The following is a 23,616-nucleotide window of genomic DNA, read 5'->3' as shown; positions in this document are numbered from 1 at the left end:
GCTGGGGTGGAAGAGAACATGTGTCTGATCTAATATGGAGGACAAGGGAGGAGAAAAGCTAAAGAAGACTACTGAGTTGTAAGTGTGGCTACCTGAGGGTTGGTATCCTGCTTGAGAGATAAATAAGCTATGCTGTGACTTTCTGTATTGAAGAAAGACCTGGGAACTGGGTAGAAGAGACAGAATGTCCTTGCCCACTCTTCTTTCCTTGCTAAGAGACAACTTGGGGGACACAAGACAGAGACATCACAAGGAAAATCCATGGCTATTCTATCTGAAGTAACAGTAGGCATCTGGTTTACAACTAAACAATGCTCATTTTCATTCAAACAGTGGGAAAAAGACATTTTACCTGTCTCCTCAAAAAGTTCATTGATTGCACAAAAGATTCCCTTGGGGGATCTGAAAAATGTTCAAGTCTTTTTAACCTGACTATCCACACAAGTCCACGAACCTCTAACCACCACAATGGAGCTAGCTGATATTTTGGTGGCAACAAGGATGACAGCTAATGATATCAAGTACTTACTATGTGCCAGGTAATTTTCATACAGTGTCTTTTTGAATTAGCACTACAACGTTAGATGGACATATTGTCTTCACTTGAATAGATGAGGACAGGGGACACTGATTAGCTACAACCTTCCCAGTCAATATAACTTGGATTTGAATTTAGGTCCAATGATGCCAAAGTTGGTGTCCTTTACCAGCACGTATGCTGCTTTTCCTATTGTCTCAGCAACAAGAGATTTAAGACAAGACAAAAGAGAGGCATTTGGGCATGGTGGAAGTTGCCAAAGCAGTTTGCAAAGTGAGGGCTTTAACATGGAAGCTGCAGGGAGCCCTTTCTCCTCCTGCTTCTTCCTATAACGAATATCACCAGGCCGGCAAAAGTTAGGTGAATCCCACCATCTCAACACATGAACCCTGAGTATCGCGGAATCATTCCCATATTTATGATTAGTTATTGATAATGAGGAATGCTGGATAGGAAAATGACATCCCACACTAAAAATGGCCATAAATAAGATTTGTGCATTTCACTTTTTGTAAACTTCAATAACAACAAAAAGAACCGTAAACAAATATGAAGCTCTAATGACACATTTACTGTAGTGGTTAGAGGTAGAGTTACTGCTATCTGCAATTTACTTTGAAATGCATCCAAAAAACTATGATGAATCAATGGATGGCTAGAGGGATAGATAACACATATAGGTGTATGACAAAACAAGAACATTAAAATGATCATTGTAGATGCTCGGTGGCAAATTCACCATGCTTTAAGCTTGTCTATATGTTTGAAGATTTACATTTGTTTGTAGAATTTCAAAGGAAAAGTGACTATAATACAAATCTTACGTTTCTTGGTTTCTAGTTTCCTGACTCAATACTTATTTAGAAAGTTGGGCAGGTGGGAAGAAACTACATGGCTGGGGAGAAAGCCAGCACCCGCCTTTAATTATGTTTTCCTTTTTGGAAAAAAAAAATAGCAGTTTGGGGAACAACTCCTTGAGCACTTGTGCCCCAGATACACAATCTCAAGAAATATTCTCAAGCCAAGATATAATAAAAGGCAAAAGAATAAATAAAAAAATACAGTGGAGGTGAGCAGAACATGCCAGAATTCAATATCACCACACACTGTCTTAGGAAAGGCTATTACTGAATTGCACACAATCCTTTTTGATTTTAGAAGTGAGACTTGGAAGACTGTAAGGCTTGTGTGTCCTTAGGAAAAAAACAGGTCCTTTGCAAATGTTTGCTGAATGAATAAATAAAAGATGAATATTTTGTTGATATGAATATATGGATGAAGATCAAGGTGTTGAAGAATACCAAAAAAAGAAAAAAGAAGCTCATTATCTTAACTATCGTTCTCTTCTTATTTTTTTAATTAGAAGAATGCACATACATGATGTCTCCTTCCAACCCTTTTATACCCACCTGAGCATGCACACTTACACATTATATTCCTTCCATATTAGGTCACATGGTGGCCAGAGACCCAGAAATGAATAAAGCACAACCTCTGTTTTAAGGACATACAACTTAAGTAGAGGCAAAGGCCAAGCCACTGAGACACAAGATCTGAAGGAGTAGGATTCACGAATAACAGAGATCTCCTCTGGTTTTGTTAAAAGAGGATCCTGTTACAATATGGGTCCTGGATCACAGGAAACATTGACACCATACATAGTAATGACCCCATCTTAGAGACACGGTGATCCAGGACATTAGAGGCCAAAAATAAGAGACCCGAGATGATTCCTCTATTTTTACAGAGAGGTCAAGAGACTAGTTCAAAATAGTCCTGGACCCTTGATCTGGAGTCATAAGCCTCTCCTAGCATCCTTACATGTGCTCATGTGACTGGACATGTGCTGGTGCTGGTGAGGCTGGGTAGGAAAGGACAAAGTCTGGGCCCATGAAGACATTTTAAGCACTGAAAAGGAGGTAATGTTTTCCACTAAAGGGCATCCAGTTGGAGACTGGTCTGAGCTGGCTGTCGTTTTATAACCTCTCAACACATGTGTGCAGTCAAGGCTGAATTTAAAACCTATACCGTGAACCTTAGGAAAATAAACCACATTAAACAAGCACAAATTGAAAATATTACACAAGAGATTTCACAGGAAATTGGTCCAAATTTAGCCTTGCTCTTTATGTATTTAAGCCTCTTATTCGTTGCTTAGAACTTTATATCAGGATTTTAATATGAGTCTGCTCTCCCCCTTGGTCCCCAACCCAGTCCACCTCCACAATGGCTTGCTTAGTTTTACAAAACTTATTATTATTTTTTTTAACTCCCAAAGAATCTTGCTACCTTTGGCCTGCCCGTTCGGTGCTCATTAACACAAGTTCTAAAACAGTACACTATGACTCACGGCATCAATGGTAAGGTGAGGTTGAGCTTATCCCCCCAAATCCACTGAAGGGCCACAGACATGCCTCACTTCTCCCCTAAATGTGTGTGTGACCCCAGCATGAAGCGCTCTGCACTGGGCAGACTTCAACCCTCATTTTACTCAAAACACAACAGCAATTAGGACAATTGTCATCAGCAGCAGCCCATCTGGGCATCTCACAGTCTCAGTTACAGTTCTCTTGCACTACTTTCCTTTCTTCCATAGATTTATTTTGTTCTACTCTTGTTGTACTATCTTTCTCTAAATCTCTTCAAGTCTCACCAACCCCCTCACTGCCACCGCCACTTTTTGGAAAGAAGTCAAGCAGAGATAAATAAATGAACTCTTTGGAATCCTACAAAGTAACAATTCAGCTTTTACAATAACAATAGAATTATTGCAGACAGAGGTGTGTTATCTTGGTTCCCTTCTGGATGCCATGGCTGGCTGGCTAACTCTCTCCACCTAGCTCAGGTTTTCTGCCATCAGAATGCCCATGCGATGCTGCCAGGATGCTCCCGTCTGCAGCTCTTTGGAGCCAGGCAGTTGCCAGGTGGGAAAAGTGGTGCCAAACCAGAGGGTGTTTTCGTAGGACAGACACACATGCCTAGAGGCCATGCTGGGGTGTCCCATTCTTTCCCACTTGTTGCTGCCAGCCAGAAGGCGACTGTAGCTGGAGTTTGTGCTCAGATCATTTATACAAGACTTATTGAATTGAAGCTTGTTTTGTATTTAGATGTGGATTCTTTTTTAAATGATTCTGACACCTGAGATCCAAATGCCTCCCTGCTCTTTACTACTCCAATGGAAACAGCTTGCTGGCGCAAGTGACTAAATTTATCCTGATCCCTTCTCTTCTCTCTTGTAACTTTCTACTTCTTGTGGAAGTTATAAGGCTTCAGAAGAGTAGAGAAAGCCATACAAAGAGTCCAATACTAGGACTTCAGCAGGAACGAGGTAGGACTGTCCAGAGGGCTGTCAGGGACAGCTATACCCTTGTGCTTTGACTGGGACTGAGCTGCAGGGAGTTTCTTTGTTATATTCTGCTAATTGTTGTTTTAGAAAAAAATAAAAGAATATCTCAGATCCCTCTGTGCTCCTAGCTGATCTGGGGAACTCTCTGCCTCCTCCCCTTCTCCTCTGGTTGCAACAATCACCACCTCACCCACACGGGGTCTTTCATCAGGACTCTGAGGGAATACGTGTTTGGAAAATACCCAGGCAGAGGTCTGACCACTGCAGGTGAGGACCACAGACCCATTCAGTGGTTTGGCTAGGAGAATTGCTTCAATTTTCTGGCTCATTAAAAATATTATTGGAATCAAGGTGACCTAGTAATTTGATAAGCACATCAAGAAAGGGAAAACCTAGGATCATTCTGGATTCTAAAACCACAAGGTTCTAAAGATATGAGAATTCAAAGTTACTATGGGGGATGCAAAGGCAAGAAAAGCCCTTTATATTCATTACACTGAGGAGTAAACAAACTCCCCTGACTGCAAATATTATTTTTCAAATATGCAAACCAGTTTTAACCTAACAAAACCCTACTCGATGACAGCCTCACCCCAGGTAATGTGGGCTTGCTCTCTATGCCCACCGCCTCAGGCTCTCTCTCTGGGTGGTCAGCTCACGGTGCCCTTCGCCACCAATACAATTCTGGTGGTGGTGCTTTATTGGATTTCTCGGAGCATTAGGTTTCTGAGAGCATATAAATGCAAGGATTTTTCCTTTAAATCACTCAAGAGTCTGAGAAGGAAGCAAAGGATCCTTCAAAAAGAATTAGGAAAAGTTAACAGATCAAAAGAACAATGCTGCCACATACACTTCTTCCTGTTTCAAAAGCATGGAAAAGAGTGCAGCCGCTCAAATCCTGAGCAGTCAAGGAAATCAGCACCAGCCTGCAAGCTGGGGGGGTGGTGGGGAATTAGGCTCCACCTAAAAGAAAGCTCTTGATTACCAAGTTCAGGATCTAAACACACACACACACACACACACAGAAACAAGGTATCCCCTGTGCTATTCATCTTAGATCCATTTCTGTGTTCTTCTGTTCTATGTCTATACATTAAGGTTGTTCAAGGCTGCTAGAATGACATGAGATGCTAGGAACTTCTAGATGGCTGAGTTTTAAGCTCCATACCTACATGCAATGCTGACCTTCCACTCCTTGCTAATTATAGGGCAAACAGCTTAATCAACAAAAATCCTGTATTTCAGCATCCAGCAGGTACTACCGACCAGAGTATGCGTGGCTGAAAAAAAGCCACAATTTTCTTTGTTAACCTCAGAGTATATTTTGTGTAAGTGTGCAGGCCCAGGAAGATGCATCTTGACTATCTTTCTTAAGATATCCGTGGTGCTTCTGTTTGATCTGGGTGGCCCCTTGTTCCCTTTCTGTACAAATGGAGACTTAGGAGCATCTCAAACAGGTCACAATTACAAGACAGATGCTCTCCTCTAGAAAATTATTATTTTTTCTTTTCTTGCTCTTAGTTTGCTTTTTATTCCTAATGTTGTTATCCCCACATCTGTTACAATTCAATAAAAGGAGAATGGAGTGATAGATTTTTTTTCATGACAATTCTATTGGCAAAGCAGACTGGCCTACCATGACATGGAGACATGTGTATTAGTTTCCTAGGGTCTGCAGTAACAAATTACCACAAACTGGGTGGTTTGAATGCAACAGAAATTTATTCTTTCACAGTTTGGGAAGTTAGAAGCCTGAGATCAGGACATCAGCAGAGCTGGTTCCTTTTGGACACCCTGGGCGAGAAGCTACTTCTGCCTCTCTTCTAGCTTCTGGTATTTCTGGCAATCCTGAGCACTCCTTGGCTCCCAGCTGCATCACTTCCAGGTCTGCCTCCCTGGTCACGTGGCCTTCTCCCTCTCTCTGAGTTCCTGTGTCTTCTTATGGCCTGCTTGTTAGTACATCTGGCATTGGATTTAGGGCACATCCAATGACAGAAGCTTATGCAGATACCCAGAGAAATTGAGGCCATCCAATCCATTATGACCCCATCTTTACTTGGATCCAATCTGCAAAGACTCTATTTCCAAATCAGGTCACATTCACGACACCAGGGGTCAGGACTTTGACATATTGTTTGGGAGGACATAATTCAACCCATAACAACAATAATAGTCAAAGATGGAAATAACTGAGTCTTGCCTGTGAGATGAGGACCCACAGTGACTAGGAAGGAGGAAGAAGTAAGGGACTATCCTAGAGAAGTGGATTTCTATTCCACTCGCCTACAGTGCAGGCTGGACTATGGGAGAGGTGAAATTGTGGAGAAAGAGGGAAAAACAGTGAAATCCTCGAGGGCTAACTCAGAACAGAGAAAGAATGGAGGTCTGCAGATTCAAGGTGCAGGTGAGGACACCAATGATCTCAGTCCACAAAGGCTACTGCTCTGCCTCGCCTGGGTCTGGGTATCTCCTATGTCCCTCCTGTGGTCACAAGTGTCAGTGTATCCTGTCTAAAAGAATGAACTAAAATGCTATATTGTCCTTTGTTCTTGCATTTCTACCTTTCCCTGAGGTATGGAAATGCGAATTCCCAGGAAATCTTCATGTTTTCCCACTGACAATTCTCCCCCCTTACCTCCAGTTGCTGAAAGTTCTTTCATGTTTGCACCTTGTGACTCCCAGCCCACCCCCACCCCCACTGCCAGTCACTTTGGAAACCACAGCTTGCTTCTCTGACCTCACTGGCTTTCCACGAGGACCAGGGCCTTGCTGCTTCTCTGGGAAACTTGGTCTTCACTATCTGAGAATTTACTTTTCCTTGTTTGTAGTAGAAAGAGAGGAAAGAATTACCTACATTTGTGATTTTCTATTTTCTTGCTATAGAACCCTGTGTTCAGAGAAAAACTTACATAGAAACCCAAAGAAACTAATGAATGTGGAACTTCTATGGTCCATGGGGTGACCTGAAAGATGGTGTGTGTTGCCCCACTGGCTGGTCTCCATATTCCTCCATCCTCTTTGGAGACTGGCTTAGTGGATTCTGGTGCTCATATTCTGATAACTTATATTTATGTTGTAGCATGTAGATATCACATTAAAATGATTTGGGTTTCTTTTAACAGTCATTTTTGTAAAGAAAAAAAATTGTGCAACTGAGAAAACAAGAGTTTTCAGACTGTGTCCCACCTCTTCTCCCTCAGGGTCTGCCATCTAACCTGCCTTAAGTCTGACATTATCCAGTTCTGTCTGTCTGCTCCCCTAAAACTCACGACACACCTAATTTCAGAACAATTAACAAAATTTGCAAGTTATTTTCATGCTTGACTGGAGAAGGAGACCTCCAATTAAGTCAATTAATGGATAGGCGATGTTTTATAGAAGAATCAGACCCATCACCATAAAATCCAATATAATAATTAGACTTTGGAAAAAGTCCAGCTTTCCAGAGAACCCCATCATGAGAACATGAAGGGTCAAATGCTTTCTATAGAAACACCTAAAAAATAAAATCACTTCCTACCTTAAGACTTAAGAATACTCAATACAACATTTTTTAATTTAAAAAGTCAACATGGGCCAGATTCCGTAATTCTAGTGACTTTTGAGGCTGTGGCAGGAGGATTGCAAGTTCAAGGCCAGTCTCAGCAACTTACCGAGGTCCTGAACAATAAAGACCCTATCTCAAAACCAAAAATAAAAAAGACTGAGGACTTAGTTCAGTGGTAGAGTTTTCCTGAGTTCAATCCCCAGTACTGAAGGGGGTGAGAGAGTCAAAATGAAATTGATTAAGGACAGATATAAACAATATACTCCATCTGACTTTGTAAAATGTGGCTCCCTGGGAAGAACAAATTAAGGTTCCATTGTTATTAAACTCCATGCTAGTGGAAGCCATTTCCCTTGGCCATTCCCTATCCTTAAATTCCTAGAATAAATGAAAAATGAAAAAAAAAAAAAAACCCGGCAATTCTACACTCCCATGAAATCTTACCTGAGGACAGGCTTTAATACTATGAGAAAGCACTGGATTTCTGTTTCTTTACAGCACTATTTGGACATCTTTTATGAAAACCCAGATGGGAATGCTCCTTTGTAATACTTTACCACAAAACGGTTTTTCTGTATGTAATATCCAGGGCCACAAATCCCTGGAAATCACTACAGTGCAACTTTCATTTGCCTCTCGTTTGCACAGGGGCATTCAACCAAGGAGAGTGCTTAGTGAAGGGGAACAACAAAAGAAGCCAAACTGAACACCAAGATAAGGACAGGACATTCTTCTGGCACATCTGTGATAGGGTGTGACACAGGTTGACCCCTTCTTGGCTGACTGGCAGGTATTTATTACTCAGGCATGGTACCTCTCTTGATCTCAGGTCTTCTCTGACCCTGGCCAATAGTCTCAGCAGCTTTGGACAGGACAAACTGAGCAGCAGAGGAGACAAAACTGGCATTGGCTCAGCTGTGCAGAGTCTGAGGTGCCAACTAGAGGCTGTTGGATTTTTAATTGTTTCTACTTCTGCTTCAGTAGTTTTAAGGAAGGGTCTGATTCAGCAGCTTGAGCTACACACAAGAGGTGGGGGAGGAAGAGGTTAAGTAGGAGAAAGGCTTCCGCGTCCACAGGCCTCTGCCTGCGACTGGCACAGCCTTGGCAAGGAACCAAGGAAGTCTCGGGAAAATCACGTCTAGAAGAATCATCTTGTCATGCTCTTTTCTTTAGTGAGCCTCTTTGCCAAGGGCAGCTTCTGCTGCGAACACCCTGCTGGGTTAAGAACACCTGCCTGCACCTTCCCTGAGGCCCCTCAGGAGGGCTTGGGGGACATCCGGGGCCCAGTTATTCCAAAACGATAAACACAGCAAAGGGAGGAGGAAATAGACAGAAGCTGGACTCCTGAGAGCTTGTGTGCAAAGAGGGAAAAAATACAGCAAGGATGTGAGTCTCCCGCCTCCTCCCCAGGCTTGCTGTTTCTACCAGGGTGCCCCCATGCTCCCACATGTTCTCTGCAGACCACTTCTGGGCTCATCTCTCCTGGAAGATCCATCTTATTATTGATTTTTCTATTTTTAATTCAAAAAACACGGTGGCCCGAAAGGAACTAACTTTCATCTCCAGACTTGAGAAAAGCCAAGAATTCATACACCAAAACAAAAGAGCCTTCCGTGTTCCAGGGGCCCATTCATTCATACAGGTTCCATATCTGATGAACTTTTAATTCAATTTGAAGCTCAACGGGTATGAAACCCAATGAAGTGAACCAAGAGAAGGACATCGTCCAAACATGTTGAAGCACTTGCGGGTGACGGCTTGGTCCTTTGTGTTCCACAGCTCCTGTGAGAAGCCTCTGTCTCAGGCAGGTTCCAAACTGCCAACTCAATGAAGCAAATAATAATTATTCCTAATGGCAATAATAATTATGGAATGCAGTGGACCCAAGGTCAGGTTGGTTGTCTGTGGCCTCAGGTGGGGTAGCCAAAGTTTCACACATTCTTTGTAAATCTCTGTCTTCTTCTCTTCTCTCATTCTTTCATACACACACACACACACACACACACACACACACACACACACCCAAAAAGATCTGGATAAACTCACTCTTCTGGTTTTCTACAAAGTCCTGTATTACAGAGTTAAATAAACAGCAGCTATTCATACAAAGAAGGAGGCTTGGGGACATATCTAATAATTGACACCAAACACACACACACACACACACACACACACACACACACAAACTCATTTTCCTTTTAGTTAAAAGTTTTTAACTTTCTCTCAGACTTACAGTCAGAGACATAGTTCAATGGCAGATGTGAATAATTTGATGTATTTCTTTCTTTCTAGGAGAGACAGAAAGAAAGGAAGGAGGAGAGAAGTTCGGGGCTCTGGAGGAGTGTTCCCCACCCCTATTCCACTTCAGATAAGTCATAATATTCTAGTAAATATTGAAGCCTCCTTGGCAAATCCCTGAGCCCTGGCTAGTGCCACAGCCAATTTCCTGTGAAATCTTCACCCTCCTCTCAGAGGGAGGGGCTCCATCTAAAGAGATGCCCCACCCTTCAGTCTAGGATTTGACTGTCACCACCCTTTAGGATGTTAGCATCAGCACTTGAGTATCACCCCACATGCCAATGATGTCAAGGTGTCAGAGAAATAAAAAGTAGCTCTTCCTGGGAACATAATCCATCAACCAATTGGTCATTTTCTAGATAATTAGGAATTGTTTCCATTTTCTAAAAATTAAGCAAAGGGGCCAACATGAATCCCCCTGAGGTTTTTTTTTTCTTTTAATCTTATTACATTTCTCTGTTACTGTGATTATTCTTTAAAAGCATTTCTAAGGTCCTAGTGCATTTTATTGTCTTGTAAGGAGGATATTATACAGGGACATTGGGGCATTCAGAAAAACCATGCTATGCAGAATACACAGAGTGCACCTGGAAAAATTCTCCAAGTGTTTGGAATAAGGTTATATGCATGCCAAAAGGCCTAAATTATGTTCCAGTAAAACAAAATATTATGAAATGTGTGTACATACACATACAATTTTCATTTGGGTGCACCTGGACTGTAAAATGCCTCAGTCACCTTTAACAGGATGCAGGTTAGTTTGGATTATTTTAATTCATCCTTTCAATGTTTTAGAGAGGCTATGATTTGGAATATGCATGTATAAAGTTGCAATTTTTTTGTTTAATTTTGTCACTAAAACTATACCCTGCCTCAATGCAGGATAGAGAAAGACTAAAAGTAGACTTTGATTCCACTGCATTTATTCATCCAAATGCCCCCACCCACCCACCCAAGCAACACTGGAGCAGAACTAGGCTGTATTCACTCACATTTTCTCTAACCTAGCATTTTACTGCTTATCTCTTCAGGTGCTCAATTTGAGCAAGACTTTGGGGGAAAATGTGAAGAAGTGTCATGATAAGCAGAAATCTCTGAGAGTCTGCCAAATGCTTGGTCTCCTTCCCCTACAGATTCTGAGAAGAACATTCTGCTTCTGACAAGTGTTCAATGGCTTGGTGAGTTGGAGATGGGTGTTTATTGTTGCTGTTATCATTCTGATTATTCATGTACGAAATGTATATGGGTTCCATGGACTGAAAACAATCCATTGGAAGTCAGCTATAAAGTATGATGCTTTGGGCTTGTGAATTGCCATATCTGAACCAAGATATGATAGCTATGTAATTATTGAGGAACTCATTTCTAGCATTTCGAAGGTGTCTGGGGCCATCTGTTCTTTGCAAAGGTCTGTGACCCTGCAAAAGCAACCCAAGCACATTCCAGCATGTCTCTACCCCTTGCCCACAAGGGTCCTATCGTCTTGCAGGCTTTACTGGCTTAACCACCAGCCAAAATGCATTTTGCCGAAGGGGGAAAACTATAAAACTCCAAGTTCTTTTAAATGTGTCTGGTAGCATTAAGAATGTTTATTACTCTACAGGAAATTTAAGTTGATATTTACCAAAAGCACAACATACTTGGCAAATTGATTATTAGATTACCTGGTAAATGTGCATGCACCTGCCCTGCGGAATTTCTTCTTCAATAGCCCATATCAACCAGTGTTGTTGTCATGTATGAGTCAGAACAAGAAGACATACTTCTGAGAGTTTGTGTTAGAATTATTGAGGATTGGGGCTAGAGGAGATCACTTATTAGAGAATCTAGTTTCATTCTTTCTTTTTATAAGATGGAAAAATAGGGCCCAGCAAGGTCAAGGGGCCTGTTCAAACTTGTAGAGCTTATGAGTATAGAGTCAGAGCCAGCAGAGAGGGCTTCCAATCCCTCTAGAAATGGCTTTGCACCACTCTGTTGAAACAGAATTTTATCCAAATATAACTGAAAATATAACTGAATCTTTTTTTTTTTTTTTGGTGGTGATGAGTATTGAACCCAGGGTCTTGTGAATGCTAGGCAAGCACTCTACCAACTGAGCTATATCCCTAGCCCATAACTGAATCTTAATACCAAGAATTAAGAATTCCATTTGCATCCAAATTGGATGTTTTTGTGTTATTCTCATTCAATCACACACACACACACACACACACACACACACACAAATCCATGAGGTCTGTATAATCTTTAACAAAATCTTCGTCAGAAAGGACATGAAAAATGATGGTAGAGAGAAATCCATTTGGTCTAATAAATTAAAAATACATGTGAGATCTCATCATTTTGTACAACTATAATGCATCATTGAAAAATGTGGAAAGAGAAAAAAATATATATGAGAGAACTTATTGAATAAATTATCTTCTGGATTCCCAAATGCCCAATTATATAAAAATACCATTTGTGCATGGGCAGGGTAGGCTGTGTGGAAATCCCTAGAACAGTGCTTCTCTCTTAACTCAGAACCTATTTATTAACCAGTTCAGACAAAAGTTATTTACACCTTATGAGTCAGATAATATTACAAAATTAAAATTTCCAAATAATCTGAAATGTTCGCTGAGACGTAGCCCTGTTAAATGGACATGTTTAATCTCAAAAAAAAAAAAATGTGTATTTCCATTCCCAAAGGACCCACTCAATTGTATCAGGCTTTATTCCTAAGATGCAGAGCACTAGTCATTTCCATTGGGATTCTTCAGTCAATGGTTAGACTTAGTCATGAGACTAAACACATATGAGCCATTCGGACCTACTAGGTGTTCACCCATGCTTCAAGCCCTACAAACAGGAAATGAAGAGTCAACCCTGATGACAAATACAGAAAGTACAGTTACCATTATATTTTACATTATGGCAGTGTGTATACCCTCACCCCAAATATTTAATTATTGGTACCTTATCCAAGGTTTACCCATTAGTTAGGAATATTCTAACTAATGACAGAAGCTAAAGCCCCATATTTCTGGTCTGCCATAAGGTAACCCCCCGAATAAAAATGCCAAAAAAAAAAAAGGAACAGGACAATAGGTTGCATTTTCCAACTGAACTGTATGGCAAAATTATCATCCAGGTCTCTTACATCAGACTTGTTTTCTTTCTTTCCCTTTTAATGTATCTTTCCAGTTCTATTGCCATACAATAAGCCACTCTGAGCAAAGTGAAGATGAAAAAAACAACTGCTTGATGAGACTAGTTCGAGAGAGAAGACCACACACAGTCGTGGGCACATAGCACTGAGCCCTCACAGAACTTACCTTGCCAAGTCATTTTCAAAAATTAAATTTGTTATGAGAATCATTAGCATTTAATGTTAAAAAGGACACTGAAGACACTCTGGTGATACTTCCCCATTTCACAAGTAAGGAAGGAAATTTAAACCTGGAGAAGTCAAGTACCTTTGGACCCATGGGACAGTGTGGTATAAGTGGTATGGGTTGTAGTTTGGGTTTGGAGGACCTGGGGAAAAAGTCCATTAATCCCTGAGCCTCAGTTTACTCCAATATGAAATGGATATATTAATTCCATGTGACAGAACAATTACTTGTGCTAAATTAGTAAGTGATAAAAGGAAATGTGCTTTGTAAATAAAGTACCTGGCAAAAAGAAGAGGCTGCTGTTGTTCTGCCTGGGAGGGGAGCCTAGAAGTTGGGCCTCTCTGGCTCCCTAAGTCAGGAGCCTGTGGCCTGCTCTTCCAATCATCCACACACTCTATTCTATTCTCACCCCCTAGGTTACGTGAACATTTTCTGGAGCTCACATCATCTAGAGCTCCAACCAAACTCCCAAAGGAAAACAAACCAAAAGAGAAAATAAATTTGAGACAGAAAAGAAGCATTGAATGAGCATGTTGGAGCTGGGACCAACTTTGTTAATCAATTGAATCAATCCTTCCTAAGTATATGAAGGAAAACAGGCCCAGGGAGGCTGGAATTTGGCCAAGGCTGCAGAACTTTTAGATGGCAAAGCCTAAACTGAAACCCTTGACCTCTGAACTCATGACCAATACTTTTCCATGACTCCCCTCTGACCTGATGTGGCTTGGCTCTGAGCAAGCTCCTAATTTCCAGTCATAATTTCTCAATAGGCTGCACGAAAGAACAAATGTCTAGACTTACTATCGGCACAGACTGGATGATCCCGGGCTATTTAATCTAGAAACAGGCTCTCATCTGTGTCTATCTGTTCCAAAATAGGGGCAAAAGCCTGACAGTGACACTTTTTCATAAGCTCTAGGAAATCTGCACGTAAGATCTAGAAATGAAACCTTCTCTCCAAGAGAAGGTCACAGGTAGTCACCTATCCTGCAGAAACTGGAATGAATCTGGAGGTGGTGGCCCTGCACCTCGGCAATGGATAGGGTCTTCCTACCAGCCAAGAAGCCAAATGCAGAGCAACTGAGCATTAGAGACAAGGACGGTCACTGCTCTATGTGACTTCAGTTTTCTTACCCATGAGGGGACCTGTTTAGAAGATCTTGAAGATACAGTCCCACTCTATGCCTCTATGGACTCAAGACATTCTCTGATCTCCAGGAGTACTGAGGAACTCCAGTATATTTCTCCTGAAATATCAAAGAGCTGCTGACAACTCAGTGTGTGTCCACCTCTCCTTGGCCACCCTGCAGGTGTGTAGATGTCAAGAAGCTCTTCACACTGCAATCAGATGGACTAAGCACTAGCCAGCTCCCTATGCATGTTCTCTCCTTTTACGCACTCTCCCTATATTCTCTCCTTTCACTTGTCTTCCATGACATGAGGTTGTCATAGTCAGGAGCATCGAGAAAACCTGTGCTTTGGAGTCCAACAGACCTACTTCCAGAACTCTGCTGAACTCACAACTAGAAACTTCGGACAAGTTCCTTCTCTTCTTGGAGCATAAAAGTGGAGTAAATAATGCCTACCTCTCTGAGCCACTGGAGAATATAGGGAATCACATGCAAAGACAGCTCAGGACCTAACACATAGTAGGTGTTGAATACATATTACTTTCCTTTCTTTTCTTCAGTATTAGTCTGCCAATCAAGGGATTTTCTAACAGACAGCACAAGACACATCTAGAAATGATCTTCAATTTTCTTTCCCAAGTGGCCCAGCCTTTCTGGGTTCCAAGTGAAGAGCCAAGGCACCAAGACACAATACTTGCCTGAGAAGTGAGAGGTAATAGCCTGATTTGGAGACAAGAGCGAGGGTGTTTTTTCTGCTTCTTGGGACACCCAGCCACATGCTCCTGTGTTCTGGCTCTGCCCCCTTAATCTGGCCACAATACCATGTGGTGTTACAACTTTCAAATGTTAAGAAACATTATATTTCCTCAAGTATCAGTACTTAATGTTTCGTTCCACACATAAAACCCTGTGAGTGGAAGGCTGCCGGGCCCCCTTGTCAGAGGTAATTTCTCAAAGCTCTGCATGGGATTTAACGGGAGCCATATGGTTAAGTCTGTCGACCCTCCCAGAAAGCATCCCCCTGAAGGGCCCTCATAAATGTTCTTGGGGCTGTGAAAGATCCAGCAACTTTCTAACAATAAAGCTATGTTCATAGCCATGATATTCAGCAAAACACAGAGCAGGAAATAATGGCTTCTGGTCTGAATTACTCAAAGGGGCCTACAAGTTGTCCTAGCTACGGGCAGAGGAGCAGGACAGCCTGAGACCTGGCCCCCAGCACCTCTAGCAGGAAAGAAGCCAGCCTGCCTGTCCCCAGCATTATTAGCCTGGGGTGGACAGTGGTGCTCAGGTTGGCTTGAGGCATTGAAGAAAACTCATAATAATGGATTCAGACCCACGCATCTTTACAGAGTTGCTCTGTTATTTAGATCTTTAAGCTGTGCCTTTGGTGGACTCATCATTTACTGACTGCTCTCCTTACTTATGTATTTATTTTTTAGAGAAACAATGCCACAAACCATTTAAATATACTAACATTCCTTCTTGATAGCACTTGGGGTGACCTATCAATTTACACAGTGATGCCTTACAACCTTCCTTGATTGAAGAAATAGCACTGCTTTTGATGTCAAGTCCTGACTTGTAATAAGCTTTCCTTTTAATTACTATTAATGGTTTTCTGTTTGTTTATTTGTTTTTCTTGGGCATGCCCATGGGGCCACATCTGCCTGGCACACTGTGTCAGGGTTGCAGAGAGAAAGGGGATAAAGAATCATAGTGTGAGAGGAGGTATCACTTCTAATGAGCAACAGAACCTTTTTATTTTTACACAAAACAAGATTTGTTTCCATAATAATTTACATAAAATTTAAAAGTATTAATTAAAGCATTATAATATACAGAAGTTTCTAAGTATTAGATCCATACTGCCTAAGTACAGCCCCATGCAAATGGGATTTATGATACAACAGAATTAGAATTGGTGTAAAATCAAGGAGGCATTCATACATAAATGGCTTCCTATATGCATATTTCCAAGTTTCCTGATATAGCTGGCTGTCACTAGCTTAACTAGAATATTCCATGCTTGTATGTTGATGTTAGATGCATAACACTTTCACTGTAAACAATTACTGTTAAGTAATTCTTGCCAATAATCTAATGAACTAATGCATTTGCCTAATTCCCTACAGAGAATTAAAAAGCATGAAGAAAAGTTATAGACTATTTGGGCAGTACTTCCCATAACTGTCAGAGCTCTATACTGCTATCCATTCTTGTAGAACTCCACACTCCATATTACCTTCATTGTACTCCTAAAGAATTACTGAGCATGAATTAAAAGACTCTCTTAGGAAAGCTGGGATCTATTAAGATTGTTGCCACCTGCTCAGCTAATCATTGCCTCCTTAAAAAAAAAAAAAAAAAAAAAGGTCTCATGTGATAAAAGATCCAGAGACAGGCAAAGAAAGAATTTCCACTACCCTTACCTGCTCATCCGCCATTTTTCCCAGGCTCTGCTGACTTGATCCTGAATTAATGAGCCTGTTACATGATATCTAATAAAAATGACTGGAGAGAGAGATACTGTTTGGAATCTGCCACATACTTGGTTCAAGGCTGAATTGATTTCATCTCTATTAACACATGCTTATTTTCTGTCTCTCTTGTCTCCACACAGCCCATGGCTCACCCCCCCCCCCACCCCCTGGTCTGGGAAACTTATCTTCTAAATTTCTACCATCAATCAGCCAATGACACTCTTCCCGACAGAGCGTCTGCCAGTTTGACTGAGCACAAGTAGTCACTAGTTTGGGGATGCCTCCCACACTCCCTAGAGCTGTGTGTTTTTCTAGCCTGCCTAACCACACAAGTGCAATTTGGGATATTTATACTTACCTCCAGTTTCTATTGAGATAATAGCACTACTTTTACAGAATGGAGCACAGGGCATGGTGAAGGTTGCTATGGGATAGGATAGAAGTGCATATTTTATTTTTCTATCTACTATTAACACTATTTATTTGGGTTGTGTTTTTTTTTTTTTTTTTTTGCATTTTAATTCATTTTAGTATGCATGCCCTGGCTCAATGCCTGCCCCCAAAGCATAAAAATCAAAAGATTCCAAGGACATGTACACTTGGGCCCCAAAGCTTTCTCTGGTAACTTGTACCACGTTCATTTTTCAGTTCTTTATGTCAATATCACTCCTGATACATTCAAGCCTCTAAGCTTAAATTTTATAGCATGCGAAGAGGAAGAAAGAAAAGAGAAAAAGTAGGGTGGCTTTAGAAGCCAAGCACCAGTGTAAGGGAAAGAAAGACGGGGGACCAGGAGCCAGGCAGTCCCCCTCCCACAAAGTTCCAGTCGTGAACACACCCGCTGGCCACAGCACAAGAGCAGTGTACGAGGGCACAGGTGGGTCCCAGCCACTCTGGCTGGATGCAGCTTACGCACTGAGCCTGAATGAAGACTTTCATTGCTGTTTGCTGTTTTTGTTGGCCAGTAGCCATGGCAAACATTTGCAGGTGGCTTGGCCAGATTTTGACACTTAAATATTTGAGGTTGTGATAAAAATCAGAATATTACTACAATATGGTTCTGTGCAGCCACACACATGCGTGTGTGCGCACACATACACACATACACACACACAGAGAAGAATAAAAAAAGCTATCTACAATTTCAAATGCTCATTTAAAGACAGAGTCTCCAGAGGGAACTCATGTTTTAAAATAAGTACTCATTTCCTCTTTGCTGAGAGAAATAAAAGAGTCAACCAACCCCAAATGTTACCACCTAGAGTTTCATACTGAACCCACTGGTGAGATGGGCTGGGCTGTTTCTCCATGAGCCCCCACGATCATCCGATCATCCGGGCAAGGTTTTGGATGGGTCACATGGAGGAAAATGGAAATGACAGGATGTGTGGGTTTGAATCAACATAGTAAGCACAACAGGGAAGAATCCGAAGAAAAGAAATAGCCTCCCTCCTGCTTTGGCAATGAGACAGAGTCCTAAAAGTGACAATTATCCCCTAGAACACACCAGGAGAGATATATGAAACCCCAAGATGGGGATTAAATGGGAAGAGGGAGTGCGTCAGGAGGTCACCCATACCAGAGAGACACCCCCATCCATCCAGGCAGAGTGACACAGTCTATGAATGTCACCCAAATGTACAGTCCTGGGCCAGCTGGGTACATTATTGACAGAGTCAACACCCATCTAAAAATTTAGTGCTAACCCTTAAAAAGACTGTTTCATAAAAACCCGTGCTGTACTAACAATGGCGGAACACTAAGGGCCTCCAAGAGGGTAGTTGGTGAGGGCAGAGGCGGGCAGGCAGGAGAGCTCCAGGGGGGAAGGAATGCTGTAAAACTGCTAGTAAACTCCAGCACATTTTATGTTTTTTTTCCCCCCTTGAAAGAAAAATAAAATAATTATAATTAGCTGGCCTAACGGTAAATTGTCTGCCCAGAACCAGACCCCGACCCCCTAAAGTGCAGGTGTCCCTTGAGATTTGGATGCTGTTGTTAATGAATTGGCTCCACCCTCTTAGTACATTATGGATTCTTGCATTAGATAATGACAATATTTTTCTCCCGTAGTCATTGAGGAAAAAACAAAACAAAACAAGAAATCTTGAAGAGATAACTTGCTCATTTAGCATTGACATCTTTAAACAAAGCCAAGGATCCAAAGGGCCAGATTGATTTTACCCTTCTTCAATGGGAAACCAAATGTGCCCATGGCAAACTCACAGAAGGTGTCAGTACGCATCCTGATATGCCCAGAAATGTGAGTGCCAAGGTACCCATTCTAGAGTATTCTGAGAGGGGTGGGCCAGTGCTAACCTCCATGCTCACATGATCTGGGATCTATGACAACATTTAAAAAGTAGCAGGGGCAGAGGTGTCACATTGACAAATTGGGAGGAAACTTCTAAATTTTTTCAAAAATCACCATATCCATTCGTCAACAGAAAATTCAAACTGAATACTGATGCATGTACCCACAGAGAAAGCTCCTCTTCCTGTTCTAAGTAGACACTTCTGGGAACATAGAGCAACCAGTTGTCAGCATCGAGCAATACACATTTATCATAGCTCTTTGGCTTAAGTTATTACCTTTTTTTCCCTAAGAACCCAATGTGCTCTTAAATCTTTTATTTCATCTTTACTCTTATGAGGTTGGAAAGAACAAACTCCATCCTCATTCTGGAGATACGGAAGCTGGGCCAGAGATTCTGCATTTCTAAGAAGCTGCAGGGTAATGCCCAGGATGCTGATCATCAGACCACATGGTGTAGCAAGCAAGAGTTGGAACTGGATGGTGATACTGAGAACTGAGAGCAGTTTCTGTCACATGGCAAGGGGTGTCTGGGATTCTATGATGGGACATGTCTACCATTTTTTCCTCAATGGCTCAGTGTTGTCCTTTTACATAAATGAGAGGAAGAGGGCCTGCTTTGGTTTGTCTATTCTGGAAGTGAGCAAGGGCCAGTGTAGAGGAGGAAGAGCTAATAAGGTGGTATTAACAAGGAAGAGAGGGAGGGAAGAAGGATCAGGGGAAGGAGGACTGTAGGAATAGCCAAGCAGCACAAGTGTCCAGGAAGGGAGGGGTGCATTCAGCTGGGAAGAGGCTGGACAGGGGACTTCCCTCCACCATCATCCAGCACTTGTCCTGAGCACTCTGCTCTGGTCTCCATACCACCAGCAAGTGTACCTGCAACCATTTTCAAGTTTACAAACGAGGACAGAGAACAACTTGCTTTCCTCCTCAACATCCAGGATCAAAACAGCCTCTGTCAAACAGGCTCCCTTTTCTCATCAAAAGCATCACTGTGAATTCTCAGCAGTATCACATCAGCCAGGAAAACCAACCAGTCTGAGCACCAGCATAAAGGAGAAAGTCCAGAACATTCCAAGGACCAGAGACAGCCTAGGAGGTCTCCTTACCCGATCTGGCGGTTGGTAGAAGGTGCCTGTGTGATGACAGAGCTGGACTGGGGCGATGGCATGGCTTGCTGAATCACAACGCTGGTGTCATGGTTGGGCATCCGGGTACTGCCAAGCTGGTGAGCTCCGGGCCCCGTCATGGCCCCACCGACTGTATTATGCATCGGAATATTCTGCCCAGAGACGACAGAGGAGAAAGGTCAGAGGGAGGCGATGTTTCTTTCTACTCCCAAGCTCTCAAAGGCCAAAATTGGGAATCTGGTCATGTCAACTAAATAGAGAGTTACGGCTTCTGGCAAGCCTTGGGCCCATTCATCTTGTAATAACTTACAGCTACGAGGAGATGAAAAATAACTACTCAGTCTGAGAGTAGAGCACAAAGGGAAATGCCCCGAAGTTGGCTTATCACTCTGCCGCCATCCTGATGCGAGGTTTACATCAGGGATATTTAGTGCTTACCCTTTCTGACTCAGTATGATATACGCTGCACTTGAAAGCCATTCTGCGGTAAGTGCATAATACATGATTTAGCGAATTTGGTTCTGCATCCTACTTTGAATGACAAGCACACTGCCTTATTTCTTGGCTTTCAGTCCTAGAAGAGTGGCCAACTCGATTTTTTTTCCCCTTTCCAGGAAACTATAACTTTTCCAAATCCTTATCAGAGTACTCAACAATCAGTAGAATGAAGATGGATGATTCGAATAGCCGACAGGGCATCAGGGATCCCTGACAAGAGTCACAGTCACAGCATTCTTTACCTCCATCAACTCAACCTCTAACAATTGTATGGAACGCCAGAATGGAGAACAGTGACTGCTTGTGTCTTTACTTGATCACTGTCCTTTCCTCTAGAATGTAGGAAGTGTGTGTTCACAACTCCATCCCATGGTGTTTGAAGCATGGCAGGGGTTCAAGACACACATCATGTGGATAAACTAGTGAAAGAACAAATGACACACCTGAGTCCCTCGAGGGGGTCTAGCAGCATGCATTTATTCCTGATGACTGAAATGAAGGCTTTTGGGGTTAAAGTTCAAGATTCAACTAAAACATATAAGGTAAAAATGGGTTTAAAAGACAGGAGCTGGAAAGTGAGAAAGAAATTCAGAATCCACTAAAGAAAAGTGAAGTGTACAGCCAATCAAAGTTAACAGGGAAAGGCAATAAGAAGACCTCTGTGGCCAGCCTGGTATAGCCCTGCAGCCTAGAAGGGGAGAGAAATTCCAGAGGTCAGCTGGACAAAGGGTTGAGGATGGGAGGGGAGGGAAAAATGGAGGGTCACTAGCCATGTACTTGAGGAAAAAATATATATCTGTCTACGCTTTGGTGTTAGCAAAGAAAAAAATAAATGTTACCCAAGAGAACTGGAAGGGGTTCTTTGAAGTTCTTCTGCAAAGAACAGGATTTCCTGCACTATGTGTTAAATGATGGTGATAACATATAAGGGACTGAGGCGGTTGTGTCCATCACACAGCACCTTTCCCAGGTTCTGATTTCTAAATCCTGACCACACAGTTTGTCAAGAGTCCAGTTGGAACCTGGGCACCTGGTGCAGACTGTGAGCTGATTGTGTTGTTGCGGGATCCCAAAGGCTTATACATACACACGGTCCAAGGGCACCTCTTCCATACTGGAAAGCTTTTCTGACATGGGCAAACACTGTGGTTGGGTAAAGTAAGATGAAAGGAAGTGGTGATTTGTGCTGGGGTGGCTGTGCAGGCAGGAGTTATGCTCTATTTCTTTGTATAGGTTCTAGAGATTAAGAAAATCAGATTTTAAATAATAAAAATAAAGGAAATTGTGGGGTATATATATATATATATATATATATATATATTTTTTTTTTTTTTTAAGTTGAACCTTACCAAATGCATTTCCCCAGTCTCAATGAGATCTGGATGAGGTGAACAACAACAGGGATCATATTTCCCATTGTTTACATCCTTAAAAAAATTCAAATTTTTTCACCTGCATTGTCAATAACACTTCGGAGACTTAGAAGGATTCTCTGAGTCTCCTTCTAGAATTATTTCTACTGATCTATGCAACCAGAGGTTATCGATAAAGCTGTGCAATTTAATTTTTAAAATCTCAACCTTTAAACACACAAAGAAAAATATGCATGAAACCTCCTTGAGTTACCAGGGACCCCTCTTCTAGGTGATCCCCATGTGCAGCCCCCAAGTCCTGTACATTTAAATTAAGCATCTCTCATCTCTTTCTATCCTTTGTCCCTCCTTCCACCAACCTACACTTGACCTTTCCTGGGTAGACAGTGGGCGAACCGGCCTCCCTCATTCCTCTGGCCTCTCTTCCTTCTCCTTCATACACTACCGCTACAGTGACCTGTCTGAAACTCAAAATCGATGACATCACACACAGCTCCCACTATGGGTCCCTCACCCTGAGCCCCTCAGTGGCTTTGGCAAGGTACAGACAGCACTCTTTGTGTGACCACCAGGACCTGTGTGGGACTCTTCCTCCCTCCCAGCTCACCAGACACCACCTTCTCTCTGGCTCCCTGGAATTCATCCGACCTTCCTGGATTTCTCCTGCCCTCTTTCTGATTTCATTGCATTTCAGCACAAGGTCTTGAAATATGGCTGTTTTCTGACCCAGATGCTCTTTCTCTGACTCCGCCTTCAACTCTCAGACTGAGCCTCATGCAGGGAAGCCTTCCCTGACCTCCCAGTGATGGGCACCACTTCCTCTTCCTTTGTAGGACTCCTTACAAGTTTATCATGGGTTTTGATGATCTGACTAGTAGCCATTTCTCTCTTCATCTTTAAGGACAGGGCACTGAATCTGATTTATCTCCCTTGTGTCTCTATTGCCTCAGTCAGTCCCTGGCTTATCATAGCAATGAATGAACGAACCTTCCTGGAAAACTCAAGAGGACAATTTTGGGGACTGCTAAATATCCTGTCTATTCACCTTGTAATCTGAAGTAAGCTAAATTTTAGATATTAAGGCACTTATTCAATTGTGGTCAGGAGAAATGGAGAAAATCAGGATTAAGAAGAAAGCCACACAATCTGGGCTGGTAGTACATGCCTTTAATATCAATGACTCAGGAGGCTGAGGCAGGAGGATCACAAGTTTGAGCCCAGTCTCACAATTTAGGAAGACCCCTAGTAACTTAGCAAAATTAAAAAAAAAAAAGACTGGGCATATAGCTCAGTGGTATAGCAACTGTGGGTTTAATTCCCCAATATAAAATAAAAAGGAAGAGGAGAAGGAGAAGAAGACAGCCACACAATATGTATATTGGAAAGTTGGAAAGTAAAGTCTTTGAAAAAATATTAAATGAGACCTTGAAAGAAGATGCTGAGAAGTGAGTTTCCAGTCTTTGAACACTTTGACATAAATTACCAACAACAATGCTTTACATACACCACAAAAAGCCTTGCTTAAAATCTGGCTTTATACCACAACATAAAACAATACCAAAAAAAAAAAAAACACTTGGTTTGA

The 23,616-nt window shown here is 42.0% G+C and overlaps 1 protein-coding gene across 4 annotated transcripts in view; it reads right to left on the bottom strand.

Moving 5' to 3' along the window:
• The window catches only part of Creb5 (cAMP responsive element binding protein 5), a 402,319-nt gene that overhangs the window by 230,253 nt on the left and 148,450 nt on the right, over positions 1-23,616 (bottom strand). For all 4 annotated transcript variants that reach the window (XM_058573158.1, XM_046426059.2, XM_058573160.1 and 1 more), the window contains one exon: positions 20,140-20,312. In XM_058573158.1, coding sequence (XP_058429141.1) covers positions 20,140-20,312 — 173 coding nt within the window. The remainder of the gene's footprint in view (positions 1-20,139; positions 20,313-23,616) is intronic.

Source organism: Marmota monax, unplaced genomic scaffold, assembly GCF_021218885.2.
Source record: "Marmota monax isolate L192 unplaced genomic scaffold, Marmota_monax_Labrador192_F-V1.1 WCK01_AAM20220418_F8-fsc00133, whole genome shotgun sequence".
Taxonomy (NCBI): domain Eukaryota; kingdom Metazoa; phylum Chordata; class Mammalia; order Rodentia; family Sciuridae; genus Marmota; species Marmota monax.
The sequence above is the reverse complement of the archived record's forward strand: the minus strand, read 5'-3'. Positions and strand labels throughout refer to the sequence as shown.